Raw genomic sequence first — 12,525 nt, forward strand, 5'->3', positions numbered from 1 at the left:
GGAGTAGAAAGTGTGCTGCTGCAGGAAGTTGGGCAGAAGACAAATCGGAATATTTTCTTAATGGTGAGAGACTAGGAGCTTGGGGTGTGGTGGGGGATCGAGTTGGAAGGGGGAGAATAGTGAGGTGCTAAAGTGCCTAGCATCCCAGTGGAACAGAACTCCAGCCAGAATCTCGGCTACATGACTTGCTCAGATTTAAAATGGGCAGTCTTGATTGGAAAATCTGTGTGGGTAGCTCCAGATGAAATCTTAACTACCACCTGTGCTGCAATTTCTATGAGCATGATAATGGGATCGAATGGCAGGAAATAATTGGTACTCAATGAGATCAAAAGCCTACAAATGTGATTAATTCATTTTAGTATCTCAAGCATGTGAACTTGTATCATATTCCTTTTTTTGCAGGAATTCTTGCAACAAGGAGAACCAAACTCTGCACGGTGTGATGATATAGAATCATTAAAAAAGAGAGGATGTACAATGGAAGATATTGAAAATCCCAAAGGTTCACAACGTGTAGATGCTAATAAAGTACTTACTGGCCGCACAAGCGGCGAGAAGGTAAAGCTGGAAGACATTACACAGATTCGACCACAGAAGCTAACCTTAAAATTACGATCAGGTATTTCCACAACAAGCTTTGAAAATAATACTTTGGGTTTTGTTACTTGCTCTAAAGTGAAATATGATTTTAGTTTAGTATGCACTGCTGCAAATAATCCCTGCACCATTCAAATATATGCCTAAAACAAATCCTGGCAGGGAAAAGTGGTTTATATACTAGGTTTCACTGGGTGTTCATAACTGAAAACATCATCATCAATACATGGGAGTATGATATTGTTGCTATCACAGAGACATGGTTGAGGGAGGGGCAGGACTGGCAGCTCAATATTCCGGGGTATAGAATCTTCAGGCGAGACGGGAGTGGGGGGGGGGGGGGAGGAGTAAAAGAGGAGGGGATGTCACAATATTAATCAAGGAGTCAATTACTGCTATAAGGAGGGATGATATCTTAGCAGGTTATTTAATGAGGCCATATGGGTAGAACTTAAACAAAAAGGGGGCAAACACTTTGGTGGGAGTGTACTATAGGCCCCCCAAACAGTCAGGGGAAGATAGAGGAACAGATATGTAGGCAAATCTCAGAAGTGTAGAAATAATAGGGGATTTCAACTTCCCCAATATCAACTGGGATAGTCAGTGTGAAAGGCTTAGAGGGTGTGGAATTCTTAAAGTGCATCCAGGAGAGCGTTTTGAGCCAGCATGTAGAAAGTCCTACAAGAAAGGAGGCGGTACTGGACATAATTCTAGGGAATGTAGTCAGGCAAGTGGTAGAAGTGTCGGTAGGAGAGCATTTTGGTGACCGTGACCATAATTCGGTGAGATTTAAGGTAGCCATGGAAAAGGACAAAGATGGACCGGAAATAAAGGTTCTAAATTGGGGGAAGGCCGATTTTAATATGATAGGGCAGGATCTGGCCAAAGTGGACTGGGATCAGCTACTTGTAGGAAAATCCACATCACAGCAGTGGGAGTCTTTCAGAAAGGAAATAGAGTACAACGGCAACATGTTCCTGTAAAGGTCAAGGGTGGGACCAACAAGCCCAGGAAACCCTGGATGTCAAGCGATATACAAGAATGGATTAGGGGGAAAAAAGGGAGGCTTTTGGCAGATACAAAGGACTAAAAACAGCAGAAGCCCTAGAGGAGTATAGCAAGTGCAGGGGGGTACTTAAAAAAAAAAAAAAAAAAAAGAAATTAGGAGAGCGAAGAGGGGGCATGAAAAAACACTGGCGGGCAAAATAAAGGAAAATCCCACTGTGTTTTATAAGTATATTAAGGGCAAGAGGATAACCAGGGAAAAAGTAGGGCCCAACTTCACCGCTCCACTCCCACTCAGACTTCGCCGTCCTCGGGCTCTTGCATTGTTCCACGGAAGCTCAGCGTAAGCTCGAGGAACAGCACCTCATCTTTCAATTAGGCACTTTACAGCCCTCTGGGCTCAACATAGAGTTCAACAATTTCAGATCATAACCTCGGCCCCTATCACACATACATATATTTTTTTCTCTTTTAATCCACACTTTCGTCTGGGCTTTTTTCTTCCCTCCCACATGGCAGCTGTCCTTCATTCTGCCAGGGCCATTCACACTTCATCCAGAGCCATCCTTTGTTCCTTGAATATTTCCTAATCTCTCCTGCTTTCTGTCCTGTCGCTGACCTTCCCTTTTGTTCTTTCATCCCCTCCCCCTTTTCCCAGCCCCTACTTGCTTTAAAATCTATCCCCTTTTCTGTTTTTTTCCAGTTCTGACGAAGGGTCTTCGACCTGAAACGTTAACTCTTTCTCTCTCCACGGATGTTGCCTGGCCTGCTGAGTTTTTCCAGTGTTTTCTGTTTTGGATTTCCAGCATCCGCAGTATTTTGCTATCGAAAGAGTAGGGCCCATTAGGGACCAAAGTGGCAATCTGTGTGTAGAGCCAGAAGATGTAGGTGAGGTTTTAAATGAATATTTTGCATCTGTGTTCACTATGGAGAAGGACGATGTAGGCATAGAAATCAGGCAGGGGGATTGTGATATACTTGAACAAATAGTATTGAGAGGGAGGAGGTACTAGCAGTTTGAGTGGGCTTAAAAGTGGATAAATCCCCAGGCCCAGACGAGATGTATCCCAGGCTGCTGTGTGAGGCAAGGGAGGAGATTGCAGGGGCTCTGACACAAATTTTCAGAACCTCTCTGGCCACAGGGGAGGTGCCAGAGGACTGGAGGACAGCTAACGTAGTACCATTATTCAAGAAGGGTAGTAGGGATAAACCAGGGAATTACAGGCCAGTGAGCCTGACATCAGTGGTAAGGAAATGATTGGGAAAAATTCTGAGACAGAATCAGTCTCCACTTGGAGAGGCAAGGATTAATCAAGGATAGTCAGCATAGCTTTGTCAGGGGGAGATCATGTCTGACCAGTTTGATTGAATTTTTCGAGGGGGTGACTAGGTGCATGGATGAGTGCAGTGCAGTTGATGTGGTCTACATGGACTTCAGTAAGGCTTTTGACAAAGTCCCACATGGGAGACTGGTCAAGAAGGTAAGAGCCCATGGGATCCAGGGCAACTTGGCACATTGGATCCAAAATTGGCTTAGTGGCAGGAGGCAGAGGGTGATGGTCGAAGGTTGTTTTTGTGACTGGAAGCCTGTGTCCAGTGGTGTACCGCAGGGATCGGTGCTAGGTCCTTTGCTGTTTGTAGTGTACATTAATGATTTAGATATGAATGTAAGAGGTATGATCAGTAAGTTCGCAGATGACATGAAAATTGGTGGGGTGGTAAATAGCGAGGAGGGAAGCCTCATTGATTTAGATGGGCAGAACAGTGGCAAATGGAATTTAACCCTGAAAAGTGTGAGTTGATGCATTTTGGGAGGACTAACAAGGCAAGGGGATACACAATGAATGGTGGGACAGAGGATCAGAGGGACCTTGGTGTGCACGTACATAGATCCCTGAAGGCAGCAGGATGGGTAGATAAAGTGGTTAAAAAGGCATATGGGATACATGCCTTCATTAGCCAAGGCATAGAATATAAGAGCAGGGAGGTTATGATGGAGCTGTACAAAACGCTAGTTAGGCCACAGCTGGAATACTGTGTGCAGTTCTGGTCGCCACACTATAGGAAGGATGTGATTGCATTGCAGAGGAGATTCACCAGGATGTTACCTGGGCTGGAGTGCTTCAGCTATGAAGAAAGACTGGACAGGCTGGGGTTGTTTTCCTTAGAGCAGAGAAGGCTGAGGGGGGATCTGATTGAGGTGTACAAAATTGAGGGGCGTAGATAGAAAATAACTTTTCCCCTTAGTAGAGGGGTCAATAACCAGGGGGTATAGTTTCAAGGTAAGGGGCAGGAGGTTTAGAGGTTTGAGGAAAAACTTTTTCACCCAGAGGGTGGTTGGAATCTGGGACTCACTGCCTGAAAGGGTGGTAGAGGCAGGAACCCTCAACATTCAAGCAGCATTTAGATGAGCACTTGAAATGCAATAGCATACAAGGCTATGGACCAAGTGCTGGAAAATGGGATTACAATAGACAGGGCTTGATGGCTGGCGTGGACACGATGGGCCGAAGGGCCTCTTTCTGTGCTGTATAACTCTCTGATTTTTTTTTTAAAGAGCGCTATTGCCACTGGTCAGAGAGTCAGTAACTAGAGGGCATAAATTTAAGGTCATAAAGAACCAAGGGAGATGTTTTTCGGATGTGGAATACCCTACTAGTGGTGGAAGCAGAATGCTTAATAGTCTTTAAAAGGGAAGTGGATAAATATTTGGGAAGTAAAAATGGGAAACGACAGGGGAATGGACAAAATGTTTAGCTCCGATAGAGAGCAGATATAATGGGTGTGTGTAGAGCTTCTATGATTCAATGTCATAGCATGAATTTAACCATTGGTGTTCTGATCAGTACTATCTGATTGGATTCTGAATATCCAGCTACCATGTAGCTGCAGATACTTAGATTAGGTTTATCACCCAGCTTTTTAAGGGTCTATATAGTAAATAGATTATCTTGCTAATGTAGTTGGGAATTCCCTGCAAGGCCAAGCTATTTATTGGTCTGCTAATCTCTTGTTTATTTGAGTAAAGGATGTTAAATCTGTTTGAATCTATAGGCTTGAGGAGCCTTAACTTTCTTGCACTTCAGAATTTCTTAATCCTTATTTTGCTACATGAGGTCCATTTATTTGGAATGCGATAGGATTGATACTAGATTGCATTCATTATTTTGTCAATTTAAATGTTTCTAGTCTTAGTAAATCAGCACTAAAATTTATCCGCCACCTTCCTTTGAAAGGAAAAAAAAAAGTTGTGTTAATATAGTGCTTTGTGCTCCGATGTCCCAAAGCACCTCATAGCCAATTAATTACTTTTGAAGTTATTTTATAGTCCAATGCAGCAACCAATTTGTGTACTGCAAGGTCCCATAAACAGACAAATGAGAGAAATGCAAAAGAAAAATACTGCGGATGCTAGAAATCTGAAATAAAAACAGAAAATCAGGCAGCATCTTTAGAGAGAGAAACAGTGTTAACATTTCAGGTCAATCGCCTTTCGTTCTGACCGAAGGCCATCAACCTGAAACATTAACTCCGTTTCTCTCTCCACAGATGCTGCCTGACCGGCTGAGTGTTTCCAGCATTTTCTGTTTTTATCAAATGAGATAAATGATCTGTTTTGGTGGTGATGGTTGAGGGAGGACACTGAGAACTTGCCTGCTTCTCTTTGAATTGAATAGTGATAATTTTTTACATCCACTCAAGCAGACAGGCAGGGCCTCAATTTATTATCTGATTCAAAAGACAGCACTCCCTCAATGCTGCACCAAATTTTCAACCTCGATTGCGCTGATGTCCTTGGGTGGAGCTTCAAAGCATCACTTTGTTGTGCATAGAACTTTAGCTTTTTGTTTAAGACTAAGAGTTTGCCACAGGAAGCAAAATTGTGTGGTAACCTTGCTAAGCTATTTGAGGAACTGGGTAGTAAAATGTCTCTTTCATATCAAGGCAAAATACATCAGTGTTGGAGTTCAGTATGCTTGTGCAACAACCACTTTGTATAATGTGTTGAGGGTTTCTCATCACTGTTCATAAGCGAACTCTCTTCCCCACTTTCTCCATTTTACTGCTCCAAGCCCTCTGATGTTTTGCTATTAGGAGCTGTTGAGTTTAAACTGAGACATTTTGTGGATTGTCACTGTCTTAGTGCTGTCTCTCTGATCCAAGAATAAAGATGCAGTTTGGAACCAGGTTTTGTATGTATTGTATTGATTAAAGATTACTTATGTCAGTGCAAGGGTACAAATAGCTTAGATATAGTGTTAACCTGCATGACACTTTCTTCCTGAGGACTGCTTTCAAAGAATGAAGGCCATATTTGTGACATTCAATCATTCATAGTTCACACAGTACAAAACTTAGTGCTATTTAGTGAGATTAGCACCCTTGAGAAATCTTCCTAAACCATATCAAACTTTTGAATTTGCATTTCATATGTCCATTTCTAACATTGACATTTCTTGGAATTTAATTTCAGGAGAGCCACAAACCTTCCCACTATATTTTAAGAGAGCGGAGGACTATCCCATTGATCTCTATTATCTTATGGACCTCTCTTTTTCTATGAAGGATGACTTGGAAAATGTAAAGAAGTTGGGAACGGAATTGAAAAATGAAATGCAGCAGATAACTTCTGATTTCAGAATTGGTAAAAATTGTCTCTTATCTTCCTTTTTTAATTAGTTCCTGGGATGAGCATCGCTGGCAAGGCCAGCATTTATTGCCCATCCCTAATTGCCCTGGAGAGGGTGGTGAATGTACTCCCACAGTGCTGTTAGGGAGGGAGTTCCAGGACTTTGACCCAGTGACAATGAAGGAACGGCGATATATTTCCAAGTCAGGATGGTGTGTAACTCTGAGGTGATGGTGTTCCTATGCACCTGCTTTCCTAGTCCTTCTAGGTGGCAGAGGTCATGGGTTTGGGAGATGCTGCCGAAGAAGCCTTGGCGAGTTGCTGCATTGCATCTTGTAGATGGTACACACTGCAGCCATGGTGCACCGATGGTGGAGGGAGTGAATGTTTAAGGTGGTGGATGAGGTGCCACTCAAGCGGGCTGCTTTGTCCTGGATGGTGTCGAGCTTCTTGAGTGTTGTTGGAGCTGCACTCATCCAGGCAAGTGGAGAGTATTCCATTGCACTCCTGACTTGTGCCTTGCAGATGGTGGAAAGGTTTTGGGGAGTCAGGAGGTGAGACACTTGTCTCAGAATACCCAGCCTCTGACCTGCTCTTGTTGCCACAGTATTTACATTTAACAGATAGCACTTCATCTTGTGAAAAACCTGTTCTTCTTTAGGATTTGGTTCTTTTGTGGATAAGACTGTGATGCCTTACATCAGCACAACCCCAGCCAAAAGGAAAAATCCTTGCACAGGTGGTGAAATATGTACAAGCCCCTTCAGCTACAAAAATGTGCTGCCATTGACCAACGATGGATCAAAGTTCAATGAACTTGTAAGCAACCAAACTATTTCTGGAAACCTGGACTCTCCAGAAGGTGGTTTTGATGCCATAATGCAGGTTGCTGTCTGTGGGGTAAGTGAAAATAATTGTATCAGATTAGTATTTTGAGTAGTCCAATATTTTGTGTCTTAGCTTGCTTCATTATTCCAAAGTTTTTACTCACTTCTGAATTTATTTTCACAAGTTTTATTTCTTCTCGTGGTGCTTTCATAATCTGGATTTACTGCATCTATACACCATTTAATATTTTATATACTTTAATAGATCTCTCCTTGACTCCTTCCTTTCTATACTAGAAAACTTAAGCTTTTCCAATATTTCCTCATAGTGCTCTTATTTTTTGTACCATTTGCTTCCACCCATACTTCTCTTTCCCAAGTAAACCTATTTTTAAGAGAACTGTAGAAGTTTGCAGCACAGAAGGAAGCGATTCGGGACACCATTTAATTATTATCTACTTCACAGGATAAAATTGGCTGGCGAAATGTCACTCGATTGCTCGTGTTCTCTACAGATGCAGGGTTTCACTTTGCTGGAGATGGTAAACTGGGTGGCATTGTTCTACCAAATGATGGGAATTGCCATCTCAATACTCAGGGTCTCTACACCATGAGTGATTATTATGTAAGTTTGCTGTTTGATCTTGGCAGTATGGATCGTGGAAATGTTATTTAGCTTAACTTAATTCTTCAACCTGCCTTTAGAATACTTTGTGTAAAATATTGAATGTTCTGTAAAATATCAAATCGCCTGAAATTCTGAAATTTTGTCTACAGGATTATCCATCCATTGCTCATTTGGTACAAAAGCTTAGTGACAATAATATTCAGCCTATTTTTGCTGTTACAGAAGAGTTCAAGGGTGTATACAAGGTAAGTGCTTCCAAATACACAAATTTCAGAACTATTGCACAACTTTATTTTGTATGCATCAGTACAGAATTACAATTGCAGAATCTGAGATACAAAAGACATTCTGAATGCCCGTTCATTATTGTCATTTGACACAGGGTGTACCTGGCATTGGGACTTGATGCTTAAATGACATACCATATGGTTTTGAGGGGAAGAAGTAATCAATATTGATGCGGAAGAAACACTTGCGTTTATATAGTGTTAACGCATTTTTCAGGATGTTCTAAAGCATGTCTGAACCAATTAATTACTTTTCTTGAAGTACGGTCAAAAATGCTTAAGCAATTTACACACATGGTTCCACTAATAACAAATGAGATGAATGACAAGTTAATCCTTTTGATGGTTGGTTGATGCAGGAATGTTGGTTAGGACATTGGGATAATTCCCCACTATTCAAGTCGTCTCATAGGGTGTTTTCCATTCATCCAAACCACTGGAAAATGCAGGCAGAGCCTCTGTTTAATGACTTATTTAAAGGGCAGTACATTTGGCAATGTCATACTCATAAGGACATAGCAACAGCAGTAGGCCATTCTGCCCCTCGAACCTTTTCCACCATTCAATCCAATCATGGCTGACCTGTACCTCAACTCTTTATCTGCTTTTGCTGCATATCCCTAACAAAAAGCTATTGATCTTGGTCCTCAAAATTTCTACTGACCCTGCATCAATGGCCTTTATGGGGAGAGTGTTACAGATTTTCACGACCCTTTGTGTGGAAAAAGTGCTTCCTGATTTCACTCCTGAATGGTCTAGCTCTAATTTTATGATGCCCTCTTGTTTTGGATTCACTGTATAAACCCTATCGAATCCCTTAATCATTTTAAATACTTCAATTAGAGCACCCCTCAACCTTGTAAACTCAAAGGAATACAAATCAAGTTTATGCAACCTGGCCTCATAATTTAATCCTGGTATAATTCCAGTAAACCTGCACTGTACCCTCTCCAAGGCCAATATATCCTTCCTCTGGTTCTGTACCCAGGACTGAGTGCATAATTCCTTTAGACTTCCCTGGTGTTAAACTAGATTGTGTTCAAGTGCATTAAAGGTTTGATTGTAGAAAGCGTTATGACATAGTGCACTTAAGACTCCCTGAAAGCCTTTGACAAACTTCTACATGAAAGGCAATTACATATGCTTTAAAGTGGTTGGAATTCGGGGTAAAATCTAAAAATGGATAGAAAATTGACTAAGGAAAGAAACAGCAGCTACTTGTTAGGGCAGTGATGTCAGCGCTGCAGAAAGTAGTGGGTTGTGCTTACCTCAGCTTGGATTTAATACAGCCCTTTTTTTGTTGAGGGTGTTTTCCATTCATCCAAACCAATGGAAATGGCAGACAGGGCCTCAGTTCAATGCAAGTTAACAAGATTCATAGACAATACTAAAGGTGATAGTAGTCGAGTCTGAGGCAGCCAAGGACTTCATGTGTAAGACACAGTCTAAGTGGGCAGAACTGTGGCAGATAAAATTCAATGCAGTTGCAAGCAGGGCTCATTGGGGACGTCTGTCAAATTATATAAAGGATAGATGTACGGTTACTTGAAATTTCCGTATGTTGTGAAATTGCAACAAAGCAAATGGAATGCTGAGCTATCTTGCTAAATTAGAGTATAAATCAGGATGCACTGCTCATGGGAGATTTTTTATTTTGTCTGCTGTAGCGATGTCTTTAATTTTGCTAGCTCACAGCTGAGTGCAGTTAAGATTTATTGAATATTTAGTTCCTGGTTTTGTTCACTGATCCTTCCCTCTGTTCCAATTCTACTCAGATGTTGTCCATGTATTGAACCCCACAGTTACTTTCAAGATTATAAAATTTTGGATTAGATTTTCAATTTGGAGAATGGAATTGGCATATTTAGCTCTTCTAAATCGTAGTTCACTTATTTCAGAGTTCATGCAATCCCTTTTATTTTAGTGTTTCCCATTCATCTGAACCAATGGAAAAGGCAGAAATGACTTCGGATTAATGCCTTATTTAAAGTGGAAACATTTGGTAATTTGATACTTAGTATTGCCATTTCATAACTTGCATTTAACATTGTTGCTCTGTTTTTAATAGGCACTCCATGATCTCATTCCAAAATCTGAAGTGGGTGTTCTGTCATCAAACTCCAGTAATGTAATCAAGCTAATCATTGATGCTTATCATGTAAGTTGACCCTTGCATCAATTTATTCAACTTCCTTTACCAGTCCAATACTTAGAAGTGTAGCAATCACTGCATTTATAACTTTTTTACAGGCTTTGTCTTCCGAGGTTATCCTGGAGAACAGCAAATTGCCAGAAGGAGTGTCAATACATTATACAGCCTACTGTAAGAATAATACTGTTCATACAGGGGAAAATGGCAGGAAGTGTTTAGGCATTCAAATTGGCGATGAGGTAAGATCCAGTCAATCCATTGCTCACTTAACATTTTCTGAAAACTTTTATCTATGACTATGCAGATGAAATATGCACTTGCCATGACACAGAACTTGGGAGCCAGGAAGATAACTCATTATCCGCTTATTTCTTGCGTATTGTGGTTTAGGCTGAAGTTGACTTAAAATTTAGAAGCTACCCTTTACCCCCCTTCCACCCCCCAAACTACTTGTCTTATAATGCTTGGGTCTTCCTCCTGCATAATATGTAAATGTATGCATCTACTCTATACCTAGGGTCTATTTTGTCTATTTTCAGTACCTATGAAAAGTTGGTGTCTGTGAAGATGTGTTGCTGCTCTCAAAGCATCTGATGCAGTCACTCTGTCTTAACCTACTGTGTGAGGATCCAAAAATATACCATGGTAATTCATGACCGTAACCCAAGTCAGTGTTGTCCCTCCTCTGCCCTTGCATTTTCTACTACCTCCATGTCCAGGCGCACCTCCAATTGAATCTAGTAGAGGTCTTGTAAATTAAATCTCCTTGTCCTTCCCTTCTGGTCTGTAGTTTAGTGCTACATTGGGCATTCCCTTTCTGCACAAGGCTGTTGGAGCAGCATACTGTACACCTATTATTTTTTTTTTTGCTGCATCTGCTGTAGCAGTACTGTTAAATTATAAAAGTTTCTTTGGCTTTACAGCACTGTGCCAAAAATTTGTTATGCAGCTTTTGTCGCTGCACTTCTAATTTGGGACAGAATGAGAGAAATGGTGCAATGATTGTAGTAAGGAATAAGAAATAGAGATTTGGCGATAGACCAGCAGATCTGGGGGCTGGGTGGTGCAGCGGGTTAGACACTGGGATTTCAACTATAGGATATAGAATCATAGAATAGTACAGCACAGAAGGGAGGCCATTTGGCTCATCGAGTCTGTGCCGGCGCGCGCTCTCCCCCTCGCTCTTTTTCCCCCCTCATCTCGTCGCTCTTTTCCCCCCTCATCTCGTCGCTCTTTTCCCCCCTCATCTCGTCGCTCTTTTCCCCCCTCATCTCGTCGCTCTTTTCCCCCCTCATCTCGTCGCTCTTTTCCCCCCTCATCTCGTCGCTCTTTTCCCCCCTCATCTCGTCGCTCTTTTCCCCCCTCATCTCGTCGCTCTTTTCCCCCCTCATCTCGTCGCTCTTTTCCCCCCTCATCTCGTCGCTCTTTTCCCCCCTCATCTCGTCGCTCTTTTCCCCCCTCATCTCGTCGCTCTTTTCCCCCCTCATCTCGTCGCTCTTTTCCCCCCTCATCTCGTCGCTCTTTTCCCCCCTCATCTCGTCGCTCTTTTCCCCCCTCATCTCGTCGCTCTTTTCCCCCCTCATCTCGTCGCTCTTTTCCCCCCTCATCTCGTCGCTCTTTTCCCCCCTCATCTCGTCGCTCTTTTCCCCCCTCATCTCGTCGCTCTTTTCCCCCCTCATCTCGTCGCTCTTTTCCCCCCTCATCTCGTCGCTCTTTTCCCCCCTCATCTCGTCGCTCTTTTCCCCCCTCATCTCGTCGCTCTTTTCCCCCCTCATCTCGTCGCTCTTTTCCCCCCTCATCTCGTCGCTCTTTTCCCCCCTCATCTCGTCGCTCTTTTCCCCCCTCATCTCGTCGCTCTTTTCCCCCCTCATCTCGTCGCTCTTTTCCCCCCTCATCTCGTCGCTCTTTTCCCCCCTCATCTCGTCGCTCTTTTCCCCCCTCATCTCGTCGCTCTTTTCCCCCCTCATCTCGTCGCTCTTTTCCCCCCTCATCTCGTCGCTCTTTTCCCCCCTCATCTCGTCGCTCTTTTCCCCCCTCATCTCGTCGCTCTTTTCCCCCCTCATCTCGTCGCTCTTTTCCCCCCTCATCTCGTCGCTCTTTTCCCCCCTCATCTCGTCGCTCTTTTCCCCCCTCATCTCGTCGCTCTTTTCCCCCCTCATCTCGTCGCTCTTTTCCCCCCTCATCTCGTCGCTCTTTTCCCCCCTCATCTCGTCGCTCTTTTCCCCCCTCATCTCGTCGCTCTTTTCCCCCCTCATCTCGTCGCTCTTTTCCCCCCTCATCTCGTCGCTCTTTTCCCCCCTCATCTCGTCGCTCTTTTCCCCCCTCATCTCGTCGCTCTTTTCCCCCCTCATCTCGTCGCTCTTTTCCCCCCTCATCTCGTCGCTCTTTTCCCCCCT

At 43.0% G+C, this 12,525-nt stretch overlaps 1 protein-coding gene across 3 annotated transcripts in view; it reads left to right on the forward strand.

Moving 5' to 3' along the window:
* Positions 1 to 12,525, forward strand: part of LOC147117051 (integrin beta-1-like) — an 80,950-nt gene that overhangs the window by 51,117 nt on the left and 17,308 nt on the right. For all 3 annotated transcript variants that reach the window (XM_085987648.1, XM_085987649.1, XM_085987650.1), the window contains exons 4-10: positions 406 to 622; positions 6,080 to 6,250; positions 6,897 to 7,135; positions 7,529 to 7,687; positions 7,840 to 7,935; positions 10,046 to 10,135; positions 10,228 to 10,368. In XM_085987648.1, the coding sequence (XP_085843774.1) occupies positions 406 to 622; positions 6,080 to 6,250; positions 6,897 to 7,135; positions 7,529 to 7,687; positions 7,840 to 7,935; positions 10,046 to 10,135; positions 10,228 to 10,368 (1,113 nt within the window). The remainder of the gene's footprint in view (positions 1 to 405; positions 623 to 6,079; positions 6,251 to 6,896; positions 7,136 to 7,528; positions 7,688 to 7,839; positions 7,936 to 10,045; positions 10,136 to 10,227; positions 10,369 to 12,525) is intronic.

The sequence above is a fragment of the Somniosus microcephalus genome, chromosome 5, assembly GCF_052327205.1.
Source record: "Somniosus microcephalus isolate GS21.2 chromosome 5, FLI_Smic_1.0, whole genome shotgun sequence".
NCBI classification, from domain to species: Eukaryota; Metazoa; Chordata; class Chondrichthyes; order Squaliformes; family Somniosidae; genus Somniosus; species Somniosus microcephalus.